The 25,104-nt window shown below is 39.1% G+C and overlaps 1 protein-coding gene across 1 annotated transcript in view; it reads right to left on the bottom strand.

The window, feature by feature from the left end:
• Positions 1 to 237: 237 nt before the first annotated feature.
• LOC101853478 (anoctamin-4) overlaps positions 238 to 25,104 on the bottom strand; it is a gene marked incomplete in the record, with an annotated part of 62,245 nt that continues 37,378 nt past the window's right edge. The window contains 15 exon segments of the mRNA XM_013086033.2: positions 238 to 4,730; positions 6,320 to 6,425; positions 8,086 to 8,264; positions 8,590 to 8,642; positions 9,388 to 9,540; positions 10,760 to 10,896; positions 11,851 to 11,951; positions 12,508 to 12,562; positions 13,624 to 13,772; positions 15,167 to 15,373; positions 17,171 to 17,248; positions 17,747 to 17,818; positions 21,254 to 21,336; positions 22,910 to 23,067; positions 24,747 to 24,881. Of these exon segments, the coding sequence (XP_012941487.1) occupies positions 4,446 to 4,730; positions 6,320 to 6,425; positions 8,086 to 8,264; positions 8,590 to 8,642; positions 9,388 to 9,540; positions 10,760 to 10,896; positions 11,851 to 11,951; positions 12,508 to 12,562; positions 13,624 to 13,772; positions 15,167 to 15,373; positions 17,171 to 17,248; positions 17,747 to 17,818; positions 21,254 to 21,336; positions 22,910 to 23,067; positions 24,747 to 24,881 (1,951 nt within the window).

The following is a 25,104-nucleotide window of genomic DNA, read 5'->3' as shown; positions in this document are numbered from 1 at the left end:
ATTCAATGAAGGCACACAGTCATAGCGTTTACCACTGTAGGTAAAACTATACAGCAACTAACAACACAGCTCTGCAAGGCTCAAAGCTAGGACACTCCTCAATTACTTGTAATAATTTAAATCCTTCCATTTTTACACAATCCCCAGAACAAACCTTCAACTCTTCCAAATACGTCTCATTTCCCTTTTTAGATATTATATACGGTATACAAAAACTGTGAGACCCATAGATTTTTATTTTCCAGTCTGGCTATATGATATCATTTCATTATGTAGCAAGTTTATATTTTTTAAGTTTTCGTGAACTTGCAATAGAGAAAAGGGTCTCGCACCATAAAGTCATGAAGCATTGCCATTGCATTGCAATATCACATACAACTCAATCACACAGGAATGAAGAAAGCAGAAAAAAGGTACACTAGGTAAAAACAGTTTAAAAAATCAGGAAACTGAGGAACAATACAATAAGCAACAGCTCTTGAGCGCAGACGGCAATTCTTGCGAGTCCAAATTTTGCAACTTGCTACATTTTGCCCTAGATAAGAACAACAGTCACAAGCAATAATCAGCATTCACATTTCATTCATACAGTAATCAGTTACACCTGCATTATGACATAGAAAACTGTTTTTAAAAAATAAAAAAATGTAAAAATGCACCGCAAGAATGTAAAACAAAATATGTCAAATCAGTCTGGACTTTCTTTGAGTTTAAATTTATCAAGGTCAGTAACTCAATGTAAGAGTAAATGTGTTTATAAGTTATAAGTATATTACAAAACATTAGACATTCTTGGACAACATTTGCACCTCTAGTAAAGTTTATAATTTATTTTCCAAATAGCCTAAATGACTGAAGGAAAACAACCGGGCAATTATTCTACGGGTTCATTCTCACAACTCAATAATATGAGCATTTTTTAAGCTGTGTAAAGTGTTGTGACACATAATGAAACAGAAAAGTAATGGACATGAATTAGTGTGCCCTGTGAAGAAGGGCAGACCAGCTTGAAAACTTAGTAGCAACACTTACCAAGCTATTAAGAATCATGCACCAACATGCCACATTTTCAGCGACACTGATTTTTTGTATGTTACAAAGACTGAGTTCTATGATATGTTACCAAGTAACACTGTTAAAAAACTATAATAATAAAAATAGGTGCTGATATTGACAATGGATCCTGCCATGTTAAAAGTTAGCTAATAAAAGAAAGTTTTCATGCTGAAAGAAGGTAGTGAGGATCCATTAATAATAATTCATTTGGCATCGAAGAGAAAACAATTCTTTGTAAGAAATGAGCTCTGTTCCCTTTCCTCTTCCCACTGTAAAGAAGGAAAGTCTACCCCAGCAGTGTCAATCAGAAACATAAAATATAGACACAGGTCTATTTTTCAAGGAAAGAAAAAGAAAGAAAACTTGATTTGTCTTTTCAAGCAGTAAAATCATACAAAAATACATGGTCGCTTGTGTATTCTACAAAGCATTTGAAAACCTTGAAGGATATATCAACATATATCTTGTTTTTGTTTTAAAGACTGATTGTAATTTTAATTATCCCCGATAGAGTACATGTTTATGTTAACCTTTAATACTTTCAAACATTTATAGCACAAAGATTAGAAGAAACAGTAACCTACACTTATACAAGCAGTCAACACACATAAAGGAGGACATGCTAGGGGACCGGGAAAGACTGAGGGGATAGAGAAAGAGTGAAAGATAAAAAAAAAAAGAGATAGAGAGCGAAAAGCAAGATATATCTGATGATATCTTCAAAATGAAAATCATATGTGCCAGCACAAGAGCTATGTCTCGACCAAAACACGTTTTCACATACGGACGTCAAGGATAACCCATTAGACAAGTTCAGAAAAAGATAAATAAATGCTAGGTGGACCAGTAAAAACACAAAAACACTTGTAGCAAGAAATGGTGCTGCCTAAAAGGATTCGGAAAAGTGAATAAAGGAAAAGAAGAATTTTTTTTAAAGCGTATTGTCTTAAATCGTGACCATGGTAGGCTAGGTGGAAGCAGTGTAAAAATCTACTTTAAGCTAGAGAGATAGAGTGATATACAAATGGTTTAACACTTAGAAGCATTTTAAATATGATGGATCATGAAAGCTCTCTCACCCTACTTTCCAAAAAATTGTAATTACTCTTCACCAAATTTTAAAAAAAAAATTGGAACAAACAAATGGGAAATGGTTCCAACAAGCGTACCTTACAAAAGTATTTTTCCTCCCCACTGATTCAATTACAGGTACTAGGTATGAAACAAAATCAAAACACCTTAGTTCAGTCAGGATGCAGCTTTAGGAGAAAAAAATTCCACGCAACGATGAGAGGCAAAGTATAAAAGCCACAAGAAGTACACAACATAGAACAAAATCGTACACTCACACTTGAACATATCTCATTATATGAAAACAACTTTTTAAAAAAACATTGCAACAGAAAATAATAATATCAACTCATGGGCATTCCATCAAAAGACAAATTGCTTTGACTCCCCAACAATACCAATGGCTCCAACTCATTCATTCACTTCACTCTTCAGAAAAGAACAAATTTGCATTCTGTGATCAAAGGCTAACTTTTAAAATATATATATAAATTAAATAGTTACTTGTACATTGATTTGTTCACAAAGAATAACATACAGAGAACTATGAAGAGGTAGACCCGGACCAGCAGTCTTTGTCTTCTACTCCAGTGAGGAGAAACGCCAAGGCTTCTAAAACCTGTTCATGAGTATACATGTAACAGTAACAGTTGACTTTGCCAAAGACCATGTCATGGGTCATAGAAAAAAATTTAAACAAAGAAATTATTTTTATAGTAACTCACCTTTTTTCCAATAAGGTCAGGAGGTACCATAAAAGCAGTAGCGAAATTAATATTATCCAAACTAACTCCATTGTTTTCAACTCGAGACGAGAATGACTGACAGTGGTGCATTTGATCTTTCAACTAGAAGTATTTACATTCAATAAAAAGTTGCACTTTGTGAGTATAATAACAGGCTAAAAGTCAGAAATGTAATTCCTGATCGGACTATTAAAATTTCCTTTGCATTGACAGCAACAACAATTCAAGTGACTTGTTCAACAAATTGTACAATTTCTAAAGACAGAACCTACACATAATGTAACACAATTTCAGTCACATAGACCAAAACAACGAAAGATATGGTTTCACTGAAAAAAGCTGAAAAAAAGACAACAATACCCGACTACGGTCCAACCCACCAGAGTGGTTACCTCTTCACAGCCGTTACCTGTACAACAAGCCACAGTTCCCCAATACCCCTGTGTGTTTTCTATATTGTTAACCTGGTAATAATGGTCCCTGTCCAACGAGGTCACGGTCCGACATTTTCAGAACAAGTAGGTCGCAAAAACTGCCCATAGCGGTCACTTGCAACAAAAAAATTTTTTTTGCCAATCCATTCTCAGACTAAGATTGAATGTTCAATCAATGCACAGCAGCAGCTGGACTTATCGCCTGGCTTGGCACTACTAAACAATAGGGGGTTGGTGTGCAGCAGTAACCCAATGATGTGTAAGTGTCAAATGAATTGAGAGCACTGCCACTGCCCATACTTTTTGTGAGAGCCAATAATAACACACTGCTACTGACCTCACAGTAAACGTCATGCAGTCACAATATGATAGGCAGTGTGGTGCGAGTCTTATAGTGGCCCTCAGCTGCCTGTTTCAGGGTTTTAAAATTTTGTGTTGATTTGTTTTCTCTTATATATTTTGTGAATGACGGCTGTATCGAGGGTGGGAACTTGGAAGGGAATCTCTTGCTTTAGCCAGTGTTCTTTCGGAGGTTTACACGTAATTCATTTTCATCTTGTGTGGTAAACAATCAAAATGCAGGCCCTGTCCAAAGAGACCATATATATATATGGTCACTCTTCTCTGTGATCTTGATTGACCGTTATGGACAGGATTGACTGCACCTACAACAGGGGTCCTCAACTACAGATTAAAAAAATAGAGCAAGTACGATGCCCAGAAAGTTCACAGCCCAGATCAAGATGCCATGTGGCCCACTAGATGAGAACCCTTGTCCAGTAAGACCTTTAATCTCAAGAGGATGAAGAAATTTACAAAACATTTAACAACAGAGTTAGCATATATGGTACCTTTCCAGCAAATTTTTCCTTGTTCAGAAATGAAAGATGCCAGACTCCTAATTCACAAGCACTTAAATGTGGAAATAATCTATAACAACTTTTACTTTGAATTTTTCAAGAAAGACTTTATCAGACGGTCTCTGTAGAACATTGGACTACCCATGGAAAACTCCCCAACTGTGAATTAAGTTTGCGACGAAAGAAATGACAAGGAGCAGAAAGAAATATGTAAAGAAAAGCTCCTAGCAAGCGGCTACCATCTGTTCCAGCAGGTCTCCTCAGTCTCACAATCCTCCTCACACATAAGTCCTTGGGTCCGAGGGGTCAGAGGCCGTGGCACCGGGCCTGCGATGAGTGACCTCCATGTCCTCGCTGAGCCGAGGCGAGTAGCGCTCTGTTTCCTCCGTGGTGAGGGAGGACACCATGTCTTCGGTGACCTCCTCACCGTGGGCCCGCCGCAGCTCTGTCTTGAGCACAATCTCATTGGTGATGTACGCCTCTCGCCGGATCTGCTCCTTCAGCACCGAGGGCACGTCAGGGATGAGCCAGGCGATGAGGCTTGTCACCACAACCACCACGTTCTGGGGGGGGAATGTAAGAGTAAGTAAATAAAAGTTCAAGGACACAACGTGCTCGAGGAAAAACTCAAAATGACGGAGAGAAACAAAATAGGAAGAGAAAAGTCATTTATATAGGCTACTTAACTTCTTAACCTTTTGCCACTCAGAGGCGCCGATGTGCGCCGTCATCGCTAACCCCTGTAGTCGCCGATGTGCGCCGACACGCCCACTCGATTCACCCGTTTGCACTACTTTCGTTTCTACATTGTCTCGCTTCCTGCGAGGTCGCACGAGATTGCCAAGCTTACAGCGAGAATCTAGAGTGGATGCCCTTTACTGTCGTGTTTATTTAGTGAAAATCGATTGAAGCACGCGAGAGCGGCGATTTTTTCAATTTCGTGCTTTTTAGAGACCTAAATCTAACTTCGTGGATGAAATTTTGCGTCGCTACAGGCACTGTATACGATGGAGACACTTATAATTGGGATTTAAGTGCCGATATCGTCGACAAAGGGGCTAGATCCAGTGCTAGTAGTACAAGTAGTCACTCGGACACTCAGTCATGAGAGAGAGAGCGAGAACTATAGTAGGAGAGCGAACACGATGTCACAGGTCTAGATCTAGGCTCTAGGGGGAGGGAAACAACTATGATGAGAGTGATGTTGATGGTGAGATCGTTTCTGGAGGTGATGATTTAGAAGACTCTGATGAAGAAGATAGGCCTAACACCCACAGCACTTTAGCTAGATCTAGATCTAGTACTACATACTTGCTGCACTACGACGTAAAAAAGGGAGGAGCAACACTGGGACTGTGGGCTCTGTCACAACAAATCCTTTAGAGCATGTTGTGATCAGGATACATGGTAAAAAGGGGTCGTGCCACTACTGTGTAAAGACCAGAAACTTTACAAAGCTTGGCAGAGGGAGTGAGACAGTGACAGAATGCAATTTGGGCCAGGTTAGGCCTTGCAAAAGGCTGTTCAGGGTAAAACAATCATGAACTTCTGCGGGCATAATAAGCGGGTTGTGTCTTTTGGGTTGTTTTTTTTCACTTCAGAATTTTTTTTACCTAATACACAATGATTTTTCGTACAAAACCATACATTTTCTTGTAGTTTATTCATTTATCTGTGCTCTGACACCTAAACTGTAATTTTAGACTCATCCTGTGATTTTTAATGATTTTTAAAAAATAATATAGTCATGCAGTCTAAGTGGAGTTAGGTCCCTTTTGCCAGAATTTCAGCCTTGTTGGGCAGAGATAGCTCTGAGGGTGAAAGGGTTAATAAAAAAGAAAATCATTATGAGGGAAGCTGGGGGGGGAGGGTCCTTAATTTCCAACGGTGATGTTAAGGATATAAAATGAGAGTGTTTACTGAAACTTATCACAATAATGGCTTTATTTCACTCCACTCACTCACACACACACACAAACACACACACACTTTCTCACACTCATTCCCTCACTCACGCATGTACGAAAAAGGAACCCCCCCCCCCCCCCCCCCCCCCCCCGAATCATTGCACACAGCCCCATTTTTAATACAACAATATCTTACAACATGCACTACAACGGAAAACAGCTCAGCACAGAACCACAGAACACACCTCAAAGACACACACAAATGCCAGTCTGGCGGCCAGGATATGCCAGAAGTGGGAGGATCTACGGTAGTCTTTATCTTCCCACGGGGGATTCCTGAAGTCCTTGTACCTGAACAACAGACATGATATGATAATATACAACAGTTTGTGTTCAAGTAAATAATAAAGAGCAATACATTGACACAATAATTGTCATTTTCTGAAGGGAAGATGTATGACAGAAGGAAAGAAAAGAAGTAGACCCTACCTGTGACACTCTCTAATTACCCGATATAATTGGTAATTCTCAAATCGACTGCTTAGTGTAAGGTTCCGCCATACACCATTTTGAAGTGACGTATGATTGAGTCTTACACGTATCCATCATATTATCACAAAGAACCCATGTGGGTGACATTTCCCTATTCATTCACTCTTTCAGCACAATGTGGTAATACATCAGCATTGTAGTATCAGTAATTTCTTTTTTTGGGTTTTGTTTTAATAAGAGTTTTATGGTAGTTGTAACACAATTGGGTTCAGTTATACAAGTGCCAAAGATTAGAGGTGTTACTAGATAGTTAAATTAAATACAGATAAAAGAAGGAGGAAGGGTAACAATGCTAGATGTTTGACAGGAAAAAGGAAGCAAACCACACCAGAGCACCTGCCAACCACCCACTCAGCAAGTCTGTACCTCGTGTCCCCACATGTGGCTCATACAGAAGTGAATACAAAAATGCAATTTCCAAACAGGAAGCCAAAGCATCCAAACCACATCCATGTATGTATTAATATTAACACCCAAAAAAAGAAACTATCAAATAGAATCCTCAACAAACCCCAGGAACCCTCATGTAAATGCATGTCTTAGTTCTTCCTTTACCTCTAAAATTAAGAATACAACAAACCATTACCATGGGCAACATCTTTGAACACAAACTTCAGTCCAGTGGGTAATCTACAGTCATCTGCAGTTAACACATTACACCCTAACTCGCCCGGGATTGCCCGGGAATTCCCTTACGCGCTCCACCCTGACTCGCCCGCGCCGACCCAGCGTCTTTAGAAACGAAAGTCTCGCCTTGACGAGACTCTGGGGCGGGGATTTTGATTTGCATAGTATAGCAAAAAGTTTCTTCTTTCGTTTGATACCGAAACGAAATTTTTCCGGCTAGTAGTTTTAGTATTAGAGCTGATCGAAGTGCGATCGCGTTACCGACACTTCGAAAGTGCCTCGACTTGTTGAAAAGCGACACAATTGAGTTCGAAAACGGAAATAACGATGGATTTGAGCAAAAACGAGCATGTGACAAATCAGATGGCTCAGATTTTGATGAAAACGTTGTAGGAAGAGTTTGGGGCGATTCCGATTGATCAGACGGAGAAATTATAGAATTTAGACCAAGGGCCCGACCGCGAGGCTGAGAGTGAAAGTGACGGGTCGGACACCCCGATTGAACTAAAGTGAGAACATTTCCAACAGTTTGCGCATACATAAAGTTATATTTTTCTGAAACTACATTCAGTTTTCTTTTTAACTTTTATTTTTTCAGGATTTTTGGAATTTGTTTAGTATTTTTAAAATGTGTTTTTTAAAGGCTTGTATTCAAGGGAGGTGGGTTCTTTCCCCTTGCTTAGGATCTAACAATGGACTTCCCGTCCAGGCCCTTAGGGTGTAATGTGTTAACGGAACCAGGTTCGGATCACATTCTGAGCCCCTTGTAAGCTCTGAACCCACTATATTTTTCTCCTCTCCGTCCCCCCCCTCTCCCCCTCCACCCCCGTACCTGCACATGCCCACATCTCCAAGACTCCTGTCCGTTGGTCTGTGAGCGTCGTCAAAGTCAGAGACATTGAAGTGGGCCATGGTGAAGTTGACGTAGCCGGCCAGGGATCCGTCGTCGCTGTACCGTAGCTGATACACCAGGCGGGGGATGGTCTCTGACGTCAGCGCAATGATGAACGCCTTTGTGGGCAAAGCAGAAAATTAAAAAACAAGTTAACACAGGGCACTGGTGAAGCTTATGTTGAGAAAATCAAAAGACAAGGAACAGAAAATAAGGTAAAGACAGCATGGGGCAATGATGAAAGCCTTTGATTTTATTCTTTTTTAAGTAAAAAACTAGAAAATAAATAAAGTGAAACACAGGGCAATGGCAAAGATGTTTGTGTGAAAAGGAAAAGAGCTTTCGTGATAAAATTGGAAGTAGAGGAGCATTTAAAAAGGCACATAAAAACTTGGTCAAGCATAAAAGAAAAGCTTTGGGGAGGGGGGGGGGGATGTTACTCACGTTGGTGAGGATAGCAATTCTTGAGATACCGTACAGCACGCTGAACCAGATACCTGCCAAGGACAATGAGCATAATAAGTTTTTAAAAATTGAGTGACAACAGAAGGTGCAAAAACCCAACCCCCTACACAGATGTTTGTTTGAGTAAAGAGAAGCACATAGTACAATTAGTGTCATTCAGTGCCAAGAAAAAGCAAGACAGACAGAAACAAAAGGGAGAAAGAAGAGTAATAGGACCTAACACTGGCGCTGCCTAACCATAGGTTCAATTGAATAAACAATGAAAATCATAAATAAAATACAAGTGTTGCAAATGAAAAAGTACAGGGGGCAAAAAATACAAGTTCCTCGGACTTCTATGTCCACACAAGTATTCCACATCCTCCCTAAATATTCTATCAATCTGTTATCAATAATCTTGCCCAGAAAAAAGAAAAAAGTTATTGTGGGCCAAACTTTAAAAAAAGACTGACAGTATGAGATAAAGCTCATGGTCACAGCACTAAATCTCAACATAATTGGTCGCTTTTAAGCACTAGGGGAATATCTAAAAAAAAAAGCTGTTTTGAGAAAATCGAAGGTAAAGTTCAGTTTCTTTAAAAGACAAGGACAGTTTTCTCTATAACCAAACAAATATAAACGCCAATGAAACCAAACTTCTCCTATAGGTAGGGCAATGCCCACTTTTGGTATATGTCAAGATTTCTGGAAACCCCCGAAATCTGGGTTAGCCTGCGTGTCCTTAAAAGTGACCAATTATCTCCAGATGAGATGATCAACAACAACAGTATCCTTTACCTATGGTTGCGGCTTTATCTCCGACAGGCCTGCGGAGCTGTGTGATGAATTTGCTGGCATCCACACGGATCTCAATGATATTGTTCAACAGAGCAAACAGAGGAGCCAGGGGGAAGGCAGCACAGAAAATTGTGAGGAAACCAAACTGGAGTACTGTGGACAGTTTTGAAAAAAATCCCTTTTGAGTATGAAAACCAATTTTTTTTAGCAGATCAAAAAGACATTACAAACAATTGTTAGTTAAGTGTAGGAGCGTTTTACGGCACTTGCAACACAACAAGGTCAAATAAGTGCCGAAGATTAAAAGTGTTACAAGAGAATAACAAACACAAAAAAGTAGGAGAGATAAGGACGATAGATGTTTGATAGGAAAGAACGAGCAAACCACACCAGAGCACCCGTCAACCACCCACAAACAATGGTTAAGATACAGTCAGTAAGATTGAGGCTTAAAATACTAAAAACAAATCAACATTTTCTCCTCTTTACCTTAATCTAAGCTAAATCTTTATGTTGATAAAAGAGTCACAAATGGTGTAAGTCTGCAATAATTACTACTGAGGAAAACTGTGAGTGTCAAGCGTGCCACATAAAACAGATAAACAAAGCCAGAGCAAGAGAGAGTGAGAGCAAGAGAGAGTGAGAGAGAGAGAGAGGGAAAGAGGGAGAGAAAGGGAGAGTTTATTAAAGTTTTAGTAAGAGTTTTACGGCACTTGCAACACAATAAGGTCATATAAGTGCGAAGATTAGAGGTATTAAAAGAGAGTAACAAACATTTAAAGAAGGAGGAGGAGCAAACCACACCAGAGCACCCACTAACCACCCACAGAGGGAGAGAGGGAGAGAAAGAGTGAAAGAAAGAGGGGAAGGGAGAGGAATGCAGAGGAAGGCTAAGAGGTAGACAAAAGAGAGAAGGTAGATAAATATTGGAACTAGGTTCTTTGCATTACTGTAAAGCGCCTTGATCACTTGCCAGGTGGGAATGCCCTACATAAATATAATTTATTATTATCATAATTATTATTATTAGTCATAGTATTATCAATTATAATGATGGATGGATGGGTGGATGGATGGATGGATGGATGGATGGATGGATGGATGGATGGATGGGACAGACACAGACGCACGTATGGAGGGACAGACGGACGGACAGACAGACAGACAGTTTTAGTTTTAGTAGGTTTTACGGGGCTCGCAACTGCATAAGGTCATATGAGCGCTAGAAGATTAGAGGTGTTACAAGAGAGTAACAAACATAAAAAAGAAGAAGGAAAGATAAGGACGATAGATGTTTGATAGGAAAGAAGAAGCAAACCACACCAGAGCACCCGCCAACCACCCAGACAGACAGACAGACAGACAGACTAACCCATTTCCAGGTACTCGTAGAAGAGTGACATGGACTGTGCAGGGTCCAGAAGGGAATCCTTCTGCCATGGGGTCCGCCCCAACTTCTGCTCCCTCGTCTCTTTCGACAGCTTCCTTTTAATAAACTTGATGACTTTCCTGAGAGGGGTAAAGAAAATAAAAGGTTTTGGATTATTTCGTTTGTTTGAGTTAAGCGAAGCACATCAATATTATAATGGTCATTTACTGCTGTAGCAGTAAAACAGACAGACAGAAACAATAGAAGGAAAGTAGAAAAGTAGAACATACCAGTGGCGCCTTCCAACCACCCGCAAAAAAAACTTTGTATTGTGCTCTAAAAGACAAAAATGATGAGCAGTCTTCAATTTTTATTTCTTTATAAAGTAGAGGGTTTTACGGCGCTCGCAACTGCACAAGGTCATATGAGCGCCAAGGGGTGGGTGTCAACAGAGAAGTCTTTACAGGGAATCAGACTTAGACTGCTCACCTCTCTAGCTTCAACAGCACAAAGTCTGCTTCGACTATCAAGGCACCCCGGAAATAGCAGGTCACAAGAGAGAGACAAACTTACAAAAGAAGTAGAGGAAAATGACAATAGTAAGGATCAGGAAAGAAAAAGCAGCAGTTCCCTGTTGTAGATCAGGCACAGTTATCAGCGTGACATGAGTCAGCCCATTTACAATTCTACTATGCTTGAACGAGAAATGTCCCCCCTTTGGGAATGGCCTAAAGACACTACAGTCAGTGGCACTGCCCCGGGGGGTAGCAGTCTTCAATTAAATGACAACCTACCTGATGGGGTTTTTTTTTCATAAGGCACAAGAGAAGCACATTAACATGACAAAGGTCATTATATTTAGTGCTGGGGAAAAAAACAAGATATACAGAAACAATAGACACAGAGCTTCTAAGAAGAAAAAGCCAGCAAGCCAGACGGACGGACGGACGGACGGACGGACGGACGGACGGACGGACGGACGGACAGACGGACAGACAGACAGACAGACAGACAGACAGACAGACAGACAGACAGACAGACAGACAAGGGGAGTTTATAGGAGGTCACAATACAAAATATCTTTGTAAACTTACGGCAAGACAATCTCGATAAAGTTGTTCTGCACCAGTTGCTTTCCAACCATGATGATAGCCAGTTGAATGCACAGCTCTATGAGGCAACCACCAGCCTCACACTGAAACAGATAGTCATTTATCCTCAGTCGTTCACCATGAATTATAATCTTTTCTAAAATCTGACTTCCAAGAAGTAAAACTGTACTGCAATCACACACGATTCTCCTTGTTCAGCATATATACTTTTAAAAAAAATCCTTAGCCAGAAGAATTATGTCCTTTTCAAAGAAACTCTCATTACTCATATCCAAAAAACGTGTGCCATCAGACTATGATCAGTATTTCCTTATCCAGAGGCAGAACTTGCTCTATAACAACTAACCCAAAAGAAATAAATCTGTAAATATGAAGGCGTATTCGATAGTGAAAGTAGAAAGGTAATGTTTGCTGGAGTTTGAATTATTTCTTTTCTTCTTTCTTGCCCTTTTGTGTTACCAGTTTAAAGATCACGTTTCCGCTTGTAGATGATGTTACTTCTGACACAATGAAAGTTGTCAAAGTCAAAACAATTCTTTTTTAAATGCAGAAAACCCTCTGTGTCAATATTTGGACTTGGAACAACATCTTTAACTCCATACATTAAGTCAAGGAATTAACACATTACATGTATATTACCTCTTCTTGACGGCCGCCAAAGATTGTCCTGTACTTGCCTGGTCGCCCAACAAACCTAAAAGACAAGAAAAAGGAATGATGTAAATTCTAATCTTTCTGTTCTTGTGGTAAGGATGTTAATACTGCAGAAAGAACAAGATGGTGTTCATCTCTGTTGAAAGAGAAATTAGCTATTCCAAAACCTAAGAGGTACACAAAGTTTTTTTTAAATTAGAGAATATGAAGGTGATTATATTTCCTTAACACTTTACCCCACGGGACGCCGATCGGCGATGGTAAGAAGCTATCCCTTTTCCCCAATGGACGCCAATTGGCAACGGTGTGATATAGTAACACGATAAAGGAAAACCTCCAGTTAGCACAGGTAACCCCCAAAGAACTTGAAAAAACTGCCACCGAAAGGAACGCCTGGCGCAGGGCCGTCCGTATTGCCAGCAGAAACAGCGATACAAACTACAGGGAGAAGCTGACTATCAGAAGAGAGAGGAGACAGAAGCCATCCACCACAACCACGACATTCCAGTGTCCCCACTGCAACAGACATTGTTCATCCAGGATCGGATTGCACAGCCACATGCGCGTCCACAGATGAGCTGCAGGATTTATCGTCATCTTCGGCAACAAAGGACTACCTACACGATATAGAAACATAAACGCTGTAGGAATGATCTCCCTTTTTGACATGCCCACTTGTTAAAGTTATCATTTCCTTTCTGAACAGTTTGTGTGGCATTCGTGGGAGAAAATCAGTTTGTTTCCAACAACTGGAGAAAAAAAATGTTTTTTAAGTCGATTGGACCTGGCACGAGTGATGCTTTACACTTACACAGTGATGAGCATTCAGGAGATCAATATGCTTGATTTAATATTTTCAGTTTCAATTCCAATTCCCTCTTTAGTAAAAATGCAATCGTAACATTCAATTTTCTCAATGTGTTTATAATTTCTTAACGATTGGGGTGTTTTTGCCGAGATGCAGGTACAGTACTGATGTACCCCATCAGAATCCCAGTACATGGGGACAAAAGTTGTGCGCTCCGCTCGCTGTGAGGGTAAAAAGTGTTAAGAAAAAAAAAAAACCATCACCCAAATAGTCAACAACTTTGCAAAACTTACTGTCCTTTGAAGAAGGCGATGTAGAAGATGGAGGCGAAATAGTTGACAAACTGCAAGGCAAAGAGTTTGATGGTGATGCTGTTGTCGTAGTCTGTCTGTGTGCGCAGACACTCCCAGTCAGTGAGCCAGAAGGCCAGGTAGCCATAGACCTGCACAGAGACCAACATTCATCATTGTAATACAGGGGTCTATTTTTGGAAACTCTTACGAAAATTTACTTTGCAGTAAAGTTAACCCACTCAGTACCATAACAGCCGTAGCCGGCCGCTTCCGTTTCATAAGCCTAGTACCATTACGGCCGTAGCCGGCCGCGCGCTAGTAGCGTTGTTTCTACGGAAGTGTACACGCTTGGTAACCATCGTATTTAACCCGCATTTCGACCAATCAGAAAATAGATAATCATTCTCTCCTTGAGAGCAGCAGGGACATAGCTCTGGAAATTTTAGTTGGACTAAATTCAATGTAAACAAACTGCAGTTCACACGGGTCTCGCAAGCTAAGATCGAGCGTTCTTCGCAAGCCGCCGGCATCGCGTTCAGACTGATTTAGGCGAACTTTTGGATAATTTTAATGAAAATATCAGTGCTGGGGGAGAAAACCCACAGAATGGTAGCAATTGAAGTGAAAGTGACATTGATGGTGATCTAATTGTGCCTTTGGGGGGTGATTCGGACAATGAGAATGAGGTCAATGAGGAGCATATGACTAGATCTAGATCTAGATCTACAACTCGGCTGATTTTATCTTCAATTATGAAATACAGTCACACACAATAAACAAGTAATTTATTCATTTGTGAGGAACTTGTTTCAAGATTTTTTTTGATCAATGGATTGGTTATTTTATAATGATTTTTTCAAAATACCCACTACATTACAAACACGGATTTATTCCCCATTGCGTGATCCTGAGCCATCTTCCAACTGGAAATCCAATGGAACTGAGTGGGTTAAGTTGCCGTAAACACAGAGTAGCTTTACAAAACTTTACAAAAGAGCTTATGTTGTCAATTCTATCTAAACGTCTTACACCACCACTGACACAGTTTAGGTAGGTCATTCAGGAATTGGACCGCTTTGACTGTCAGTCAAGGCCAGCCCAAACCGTGCGAGATACATCCTAGCAGAAAGAGACAGAAACTGAAGGAAAAAAACATGGGACAAAAGAAAAGAACCAGTAGTGGAAAAATTCTAAGATTTACCTTACTCTAAAACAAAAAAGACAAGATTAGTGTATATCTTGCACACTTCTTTTATATAATCTCTTATAATTTGAGGAAATCGTTCCGTTTTATTTTACTATACAGGACCCAAGACTCATGTTAATCTTACTTATTATAACAGAGATAAGGCTAGCGTCAATTTCAAAGACTCTTTTTTGTCTTACTTTGTGACAAAGAAGATGAGGCTAGCGCCAGTACGAAACACTTGATTTCATCTTACTTTACAACAAGTTTATATCATGTCGATCAATCTTTAAATCTGTATTAAAAAAGTGTCTTTTTTTTTATTTCATTCCATCTCATCTCCTCTCCTCCACCCACCAAGTTGAGGACGATGATGATAGCCAGGTTGATGAGTGCAGCGGTAACCGTGGTAACAAGACTGGCGTTTTCGTAGATGAGGCCGGCCGTGGTGGTCACAACTGTTGAGTTAACGTTCCCAACCTCGTTGGGGATCAGGTTCAAGGCGGCCAGCATGGACACACGGTAAGCAATGACGCCAATCACTGCCGAGATAGCCACTGCAGCCTGTATGGTGATATGTGTGGTGGTGGAATGGGGGTGGTGGGGGGGTGGGGATGAGGGTGAGGGGATTGGGGGGGTACAGGAAGAAAGATAGATAAAAGTTAATTGGAACCCCTATTCAAAACTTACTTTAACTACTACACACATCCCAGGTCTCCACTCTCTGTGGGCCACATTTGGGTCGCTATGACATCATGTGTGAAAGACATTTTAAAACTTTTTAAGAATGGGGTGGGTGAAATCTACTTTTACTGAAAGAAAGTAGCAATGAGCACTAAGCAGCATTCAACCATCTCAGCACAGCAAATTGCTCGTCATTACAGAACTGGTACATGGAAAAAACACATTTGAACTGCTTTTAGAGCACACTTTGTTAGAGTAACATCACATGAAACTTCATACCAAATTTTCCACTGCAAGAATGGAAATGCATTCAAAAGTTTAAAACTTTTCATCTAAAATCCCCCCCCCCCCCCCCCCTGAAAAAAACCACACACATACATTCAAAACAAAACCAACACAGGGAACACGTTTATTACGCAAAGTCCAAAGTCAGCTTGATAGACAATACAAAAAGATAAAAGCATCTTTCTTCAGCTACACATGCATATGATGTATCAGATCTATGTCATTTCATTTAAATCATCAAAATCTTCAATGCTCCGAGTACAGCTTATCTTACAGCACGGCAGCTTACAAGACATAAAGCTACAAAACGCATAAAGTTTGTTATAAGCCAGCCGATGTAACAGGGGCCGCCTGGTAGCCACACTGTATTTGGTCCACAGAAACTGACAGCAGTGTGAATAGACAGACTGCACGTAAAGCTACAGCTGCATTGAGGAGAATTTCTCAGGGAAAAGAAGACCAGGACTATAATTAGAACTTATTTCTAAAAGCAATCTCAATAAGTTAAGCAAAGTGTCTGTAAATACGCGTCTGTGCAATTAATGCCATTGCCAAGGTTGAAAATGTACATTAACTAACAAAGTGCTTCCTGTCTGAAGAACAGTTTGAGAAGACTAACGCTCATAGCCATTCTCGAACAGTGACCTAGTTCTGGTACATCTTCCATCACAGCATCACTAATTATTAATGTAGGTGTTTTTACGCCCCCATCGACACAATTTAGATCATTTAGAAGGTGGGCCTCTGACCCTATTTGTCAGGGGCAACTGGACTGAGAGGGATACAACATCACCGAAGAAAGACTGAAATACTTTATAAAAATTCCTCCATACTCAGGAACCAAAACAAGAACTAACATTTAATTTTTCTCAACACGAAAATGCAAAAGCAAAAGTAAGAATGATGGTAAATTAATGGCAATTTAGATCATTTAGGAGATGGACTGCCTCAACCTTGCCTGCCAGGGCTAACCCAGGCTGAGTGGGATACGACATTCCAGCAGAAACACAGACTCGACAAAACAAACTTCCCCGCCTGAGAATCTGACTCACGCATTTTTATAGCAATGGCAAAGACCTTTGCTACCAACATCACAACGTTACATAGCATCAGCATCATTCCATAATCACTCAAATCAATTTCTGGGGGTTTCCAGAGAAGGCTTTTACTCGAGTAAAGACATCAAGGAGCATCTAAGAATATGATCTTTGATCCTTTTTTTCATTTCCTTCCTAGCTTTACATCAAACAATAACTAGTGCCCAAGTCAGGGTTCTGATTTGGGCTGACTTTTTTTCTTTGATTTTGTGAAAACTGAAAAAAATATTGCTACGCCTCTGGTGGAAAAAGCCGCTAACGACATACTGAACAGTACCATCAACATCACACTTACCAAGAGCAACATGATGGAGTACGAGCACAGGAAAATGGGAAACCTGCGGCGCCAGAAAGGAAGGTGAGGCTCTTTCAGCTAAGAAGAGAGGGAAAAATCACAAACTATAACACACAAAGAAAAGTTTGGTCAAGTATAGAACCATTCTCGAAAATACATCCCTTGTAAATTAAAAAAACAACTTTTACAATTAGTTAATTACATACCTTTTTGACATTAACCCCTTCAATGCTATATTGATATACCTGGTACATCGCAGAATGTACAATTTTCCACATCTCAACATACTAGGGAATGACATCATATCAAAAGAGTTAACATAAATGATATCATTAACCATGACACCTGACAAAGTGTATTAACCATTTAAACCAAATTAATCTGCAACAGGAAAGTCTGAAGAGTGCTATCCTTTTTATGAGTAAAACAGAAGCAAATTGACACAATAACCGTCATCTAGTAGTTTCTGAGAAAATTCTTTCACCGATCCAGGAAGTGGCATCCTCCAATGGCCAACAGACTTCAAGATTTCAACACCAACATTTAGAATACAAGTAACAGTGAGCACAAACCCACCCCTGTGACAGGATTGATCTTCATCGTGTGCCAGTTTTCCAGTTTCGACAAGTATTCAGGCCTGGGCGGTTCCTGGAACAACAAGAAAAAAGACATAAATATCAAATCGAAAATGATGAAAAGCACAGCATTATGCTCGTTTCCAGAGCTGTTAAAGTACTTCTAAAAAGGTACTTAAGTACAAATTTAAGTACAATCTAAAATATGTACTTAAGTACAGTAAAAGTACTTTCCTGTAAAACGTACTTGAGTACAAGTACTTTTTTAAAAAGTACTTATGAGTACATTTTGAGTACTTTCTGCTAATATGCTAATGCAAAACATCATATTGAATAACATATCTAGTATATTTGACAAATTCGGCCATTTATTACTAATAATGTAAACAGTATACAAAGCATTTGAACATATGCACGAACATATGCACTGAACGTAGGTGGAAATTGTCCGTGAAATTGAAGAAAAAAACCCCAGCAAACAAACAGACGCAACTAGTGAGTAAGTGATATTATGAATAGAATTTGTTTGAGCAAGACAATATGATCAAATGTAAGTCAGTCCTAGAGGTCGGAAAGTAGGAAAAGTATAAAAGTTGGAAAATGTAGAGACAAAGTTGATCTAAGAAAATAAAAAATTGACGAAAATGGCCAGCAAAAAAAAAGTGCTTTGAATTCTTCTTTAACAAATCCTCAAGGAATCAAGGTAGCCTTAAGCACAAACCACAAAAAAAGGAAAAAAGAAATTTAGGTAGCCTAAAGAATTGTTAGATTGATGTACATTGAGAACTCAGTTTCAGTTTCAATTGATTATAATAGTGGTAAGACAGAGTTTGGTCACACTGTGTAGTCCACGGCGCCCACGGCAAACCAAAATATGCCTACATGTAATTTCCTAGAGTCTAGTAAGTGTAGTGTAACCAAAAATTCTCTACTACAGTAGTCTCCGCCTAAGATCCCAGTGCTCGGGAGCAAGGGAAATGCGGGATCTTAGCCCGACGAAGCTAAGGAAGAATCTACAGTGACCCAAGAACTGACGTGACCCCTGGGTGGGTTTGTGACATATGGCGAGCAAAGAGTGGCCATAATATTATACCGTACACTCATTAGCATATCGTCTCGAGATCTTTATCTACGTTTATCTAGTTGCCCCTCCCCTTTACCTGTCCAAAAACTGTAGCCTTCCATCTCTGATTGAGTCCCCCCACCTTTGTCGTTACGTACCATTACGCTGTGACCACACCAATTAAAATTCAGGCTGTCTCGCAATTTCGGGAATAGAGAAAAACTGCTTTCAACTTCAATGGTCAGGGAAGAGTTCACAGTTCGATGTGATCCTGCCTGGAGCGAACTTGTAGGCCCAACCCAATTAGCGAGGGATGAAAGTTCAGGTGACGAGCTCAGATGTGAGTGCGATGTTTGGGGAAAAGAAACGCCCATCGGTCAGTTCACACCTCGGTGTGATCCCATCTGGGGATCATTGTACCGATTCATGGAGTTATACAGCGCATGTGATCACTTTCACAAGAGTGACTGATCTTTGACGCGACGGGCAGTTCTTTAATCTCAACTTTTAACTCTTGGTTGATCGGCTGTGCCCGCCCGGGTGTTTGTTCCGTAAATTATGATCGGAAATGTCGGCACTTATTCTTTCATTAAGCTTCAAAGGTACTCAAAATGTACTTGAAAAGTACTCAAAAGTACTTTTATAAAAAGTATCGGAGTACAGTAAAAGTACTGGTTTTCAAAATGTACCAGCTCTGCTCGTTTCTTCCTCTTCTTCTTAGTCCCCTTAAATTGTGGAGGAAGGGGGTTGTAAGTTTAATTTTAATACCCTATCAAACATAAATAGCTTTTTTAAAAGTCTAGCCCCACGCTGTGCAGTTTCCTGCATTAACTTTTTGTGAGAAAAGGAAAGCATTAAAAAGTTCAGTTTTAGTACAAAGGTTGACACTAAGCTTATAAAAGCTATATAGAGTAGGGAAAAAACAAGGACAGACAGAAAGAAAAGAAAGACAACCTTCCAAAAGCGCCCTCCAATCATCCAAGGAAAACACAAACTTAAAGACAAGAATCAAACATATCAAAACATTCTATAGTCTTCAAAAGTAAAAATATGACATAAAGCCAATGGAGTGATAGAAATTTAAAACACGACAAGTCATTGTACAAGTGACAATGTCTCAAGATACCTCAGAATTATTCATAATTTATGTCAGTGTTTTCTACAGACACCACTACAGAGAAGCGAGTTTTATACTCCAAGCAAATTATGAGAAAAGAAAAAGGAAAGATACATTCAAGACAATTATTCACTTGTGCACTACCACAATGATGTTCATGGAACCTGGAATAATGTTGTCTTACTCTGGATCAACTACGAATGACAGAACATGGAACAGACTTTTAACATGCTCTTTGTCCACGCCTTTTATTTACTCGTTGATATGATTGACAGTAGGCTACTCTCCACACAGATCCACAATTACTCAAAGAGAGGCTGACTGGTTTCATGCTGATATAGGCAAATGTGCTCTTTTAATCATGTAATAGGTCTTACAAAACATGTCGATTCTAGAAATCAATGCTCAAGCAATGCTCACACTGATAACATTGTTTTTACATCAACTAAATTTTTGCAGAATCAGACGATCTCTTGTGTACATATCTCCTACATTTAGTTTAATTTTTCAATCCTACTTTGTCACAGAAGTGAACAGAAGCAAACTACAATGAGAATATAATTAAAGGAAAAAGTGAACACCGGTCTTTTCAATAATTAGACAAAGTTGTTATCAAACTCAAAGTCTCATTATTTTTACAGTCTAGAAACAAAGTCGATAAAAGCCCAGATTTGAATGAGAGTTTTAAGCACCACAAAAATGTAACTGTTTGTCAAATTCATTGTGATCAGCACATGCAAAGCACAGGTGAAATAATCACAAAATCTAAAAGGCAAAAACCCACCAGTAGTAAATTAAGTTATGTCCTGCACTCTCATTCAAAGCAAATCTAGTAGCAAAAACCTCATGGGTGAATAATAGAAAAATGAATGCAAAATAAATAACTATTAGTACTGATAAAGCATGATGAACACAGTAGGCACATGGGATCTGAGCTAGTCCGCATTATGTCTCCTTGTTCTCTGTCACAGTTAGAGTAACAGGACCGCCATAGCCATCCCTCTGACCAGTGACTTCTTCACCATCATAACCAACACAATCTTTTAGTGATGTCATAATTCAATTTCTCTCTTAATCCCACCTTTGTTTTTTGTTTTTTAGTTTTAGTAAAAGTTTTACAACACTTGCAATGCAATTAGGTCCTATAAATGCTGAAGATTAGAGGTGTTATCAGAGAGTGACAAGAAGGAGGAGAGATAAGGATGACAGATGTTTGACAGAAAAGAAGGAGCAAACCACCCCAATCAACAATTCACTTCTGTTTTAAGTACAATAATGTAAGCCTCAACACACAGAGGGACTCAAAAGTATACATAAAAGAGACAAACCTCCTCAGAGACAAAGGTGGTCAGGTCCCACTTGTACTGAATGGTGGCTTCCTTTCTCTTCCAGAACTCCAAAAACAGTGTACCTACAAGCAAACATCACAGTGAGCCGCTCGTCCATCTTGCTTTATTTTCACCTCATAAGAAGTGCAAGACGCAACATGCAGTTTACAAATAAAGTTAACAGTGTTGAGACCTTGAAACAGCAACTCAAGACTTTGCAACAGAAAGAAAAAAAAGCAATTAAAGAGATAAGAAACTTTACAAATAAACAGAAGTCTCTCAAAATTTTGATGCAGTTCTCTATGGCTGTGACAGTAATTAAACAACAAAAATCTGAGTCAATAATGTTTACAAAATAAAGACACCTACTCACAATTTTGCAACAGTAAAAAAAAAGAAAAAAATTACTCTTTGTTTGCATTGTCATTCAAATGAAGTGGTGGGACGATTTCAACAATGCAACTTGAATCAACTCTCCTACACCAACAAACAGCAGACACATGACAATGGTATCAAATCTTTCAGACAGGTTTTTCATTTATGTCACACAAGAGCAAAAAAACAAAAATGATCTGTAAACTTTTAAACAATCTACTTTTTCAAATGTACAATTTCAGTGCTTTTGACTGATTGTAAATGTTTCAGCCCCTGTTGTTACAGTCAAGACAATTTAAAATGCAAACTGTTTCAACAATGCTTGTTAGGGCCCACCTGGGCCACATGGGGTACAACAACTATACATCTGAAAAAAAGTCGGAGACATCCAAGAAAATACCACCTCTTGTGAAAGTTATATCATGCTGCACACAAAATATATATGTAAAATACATAAATGAAACTGATTTTTTTTTAAACCCCAAAAACCCCACCCAAATTCTGTAAAACAAAATTCTGTAAAATTTTGTCCTGAAGTCTCATTAAAAAGTAAAATCTAGTCACAAAAATTAACACCCAATTTTTTTTTCAAATTAAGAAGTGAACGTATGGAATAAAGGTAACAATTTTAATGAACAACCTGACTCATTAAAAAAAATTAAACCTGCAGACTCTCATGGGTTCAGATGTAGGGGTGCTGTATTTGGAGAGCATTGACAAACTGCAGTGCAAAGGAACTCATCGCACATCAAAGGCAAAAGACGAATTGTGTCAACTTTTCTAATAGATGGTAATACTGAGAAAATATACATGGGAAAAGAAGACTGGGACACTCATCAGAAGATATTTTTTAATGTGACCATAACAAGAATTGGAACGTTTTTCTCTTAAAGCAAGTTGATAAAATAGATTTGTCATGGATGCCAAGGCTGTGAATAATAAACTAGTACCATGCTCCTCTCCCAGTCAGATGAATGTGTTGTGTAGATCGATGTCTATGGCGCATTTAGATCAGAGTACCATTTGCAACTCAAAGAGTAGATGTTTCACGCTTCTAGGGACACTATTTTGAAAATTTACAAGGAACACTGCGTCGGCCCTGGTAAACCTATGCTGAGAGGGATACATCATCCTGGCAGACAAACAGAGAAACATGATAAATAAACCCTTCCCACACAGGAATCAAACTCACACCCAACTGCTACACCACAGACACCTCTCTCATAGGGTCAGTCAGCAGGGCAAAAACTACAAAAATCTGCATTAAACAAGCGTACTTACCCCATAACGACATGAAGATGGCAAAAAACACAGTGGCTCCGTTGTCAAAGACTCGACTGGCTCTGGCATGCGAACAGGCATCGCTGAGCCTCCAATAGGGACAGTGATTGTCACACAGTGGACACATGATGATGTCATCACTCTCACACAGCTCTTTACTGTAGACAACAATCAAAAAAAGCTTAGAATCTACTGCTTGTTTTTGTCTGGTATAAGGTCAACAAACTGCTTTCCATCACAGGTACAAAACTCTGCCACGAGGTCTTTGCTAGAAAAGAACCCAAAAACCCCCAAAAGAAACAGGACAAAGTCTCCAGCTTGCTTTGTTCTTTAGCATTCACAGAATAGAAATAAACAAAGGAGGAAAAGAATTGAAAAAAAAGATAAAAGCTATGAACTCAGGATTGCTTAACTACATGATGTAGCATGTGCACTATCACAAAAGTTTACTCACAAAAAGATATCAAACCAAATAAAGGATTGAGTCCTAAGTTAAAGACCTTTTTAAAAAAAGGGTACAAGATCAAAACAGTCTGTGTATATACTGTGGATATTGAACTTTAGAATTTGATTTTCTCAAAACCTGTAGATATGACTTTTATTGTTATTCCACTGTGGTCTTCAAATATGATCCATCACCATTATTATTTGTTATTGTATTAACTCATACAACCCTCCTTCTACCAACAGAACAATATTCAATAAACATTGAAGAAACAGCAGACTAAATTAAGATATTTTTGTCTGTATTGTAATAAATTTTAAAAATAATTTCCCTTTCTCTCTGTCCGTCTTTCAGAAGCACTTTTCTCAATCAGCTTGTGTCTTTATCTTATTTCTTTTCTCCATTTCAGTCTTATCTCTCAATGTCAAGGGAAACACCTCTTCACAGTCGGAAATGGAACCCTGGTTCCCTGTGCGACTTACCACTACACTATCAATGACACACTCTCTCTACTGCAAAATTATTAGATATCAGACATGTGACAAAAAGGTTTACAGACAAATCTCAGCTTGTGCACACTGACGATAAGTTCAGCAGCCATGTAGTGAGGTGAAGAGAAAATTAATTGTACTGTTCATTTCTCAGTATGCCATACTGAGCAAAAGAACTATGATGTTCTCTGTTGTACAATTAGTAAAAAAAAGCATGAAATAAAAAAAATAAATGCGTATTACTCTGAGACACATGATTACAAACAGTTAAGACTGCACTTTGTTTTTCAGTATAATCAGAATCTTTTTTAATACTCCATTTCTGAGCATTTATGTTTACAAAATTGGAATTTGTTCCAATAGTATACAATGTAAACAAACCAAAAGCCAGTTATAGGCAAATTCAAATCAAATTTGAAAAACTCTGATCCACTGGTAAAAGTACAGAACGGTAATGAAGGCAGAGGAGTACAGAATTGAGAGGGAAGCAAAGAAGGGAGGCTAAAGGAGGTGGGGAAAAAAAGATGGAAGAGTACAGAAAAATAGATATAGAAGAGATTAAGTGAGAGGACAGAAAAACAGATAAAGAAGAGATTAGGGAAGCGGACAGCAAAGAAGAAAGAGCAGTTAAAATGGTTCCAGAAAATCGTGCATTTAACTGACACAATATCAACTTATCTGAATACATCCTCAAATTTGACTATTTATCCATCTCAGCCGTCATTTAACTTACAAATGTCCAAGTCATTGCAGGACAATATCAAAACAAGTTAAGTTCAAATATTTTGTAGTACTTTTTAATAAATCCAGTTCAATAAAAAAGAATGCAATGACCCAACAAAGGTCACAATACATGTTAAATATGGATATGAAATCAAAAGTGTTCCACAACCTATCTCACCTGGCCAAATTAGTGCCCATGACGGCCAGTCCGTAGATGAGAACTGCCAGGCCCACAATTGTGGCAGGCACCAGCATTGTGGTGTAGAATCCCAGCCAGGCAAAGTACAGGGCTATCTTCTCACCAAAGTACAACCTGCCAGCACCAATGAAAAACGGAAATTTGAGTCAAAGACAACCCTATCAACAAAATAATGGACGCTTAGTTCTAAGAAAAAGCAAGACAGCCAGACAGAAATATTGAGAACAAGAACAAAAAGAAGTAGAACCTACCAGATGTTCCTGTAACATCCACAAGTATATGTGAGGCAGCGTGGTGAAATCAGGCGCTCGTCAAAATAATCAAAGGGAAGAAACTG

Source organism: Aplysia californica, unplaced genomic scaffold, assembly GCF_000002075.1.
Source record: "Aplysia californica isolate F4 #8 unplaced genomic scaffold, AplCal3.0 scaffold00429, whole genome shotgun sequence".
In the NCBI taxonomy this organism is placed as follows: domain Eukaryota; kingdom Metazoa; phylum Mollusca; class Gastropoda; order Aplysiida; family Aplysiidae; genus Aplysia; species Aplysia californica.
Note: the sequence above shows the minus strand (reverse complement) of the source record. Positions and strands in the feature narration are given on the sequence as shown.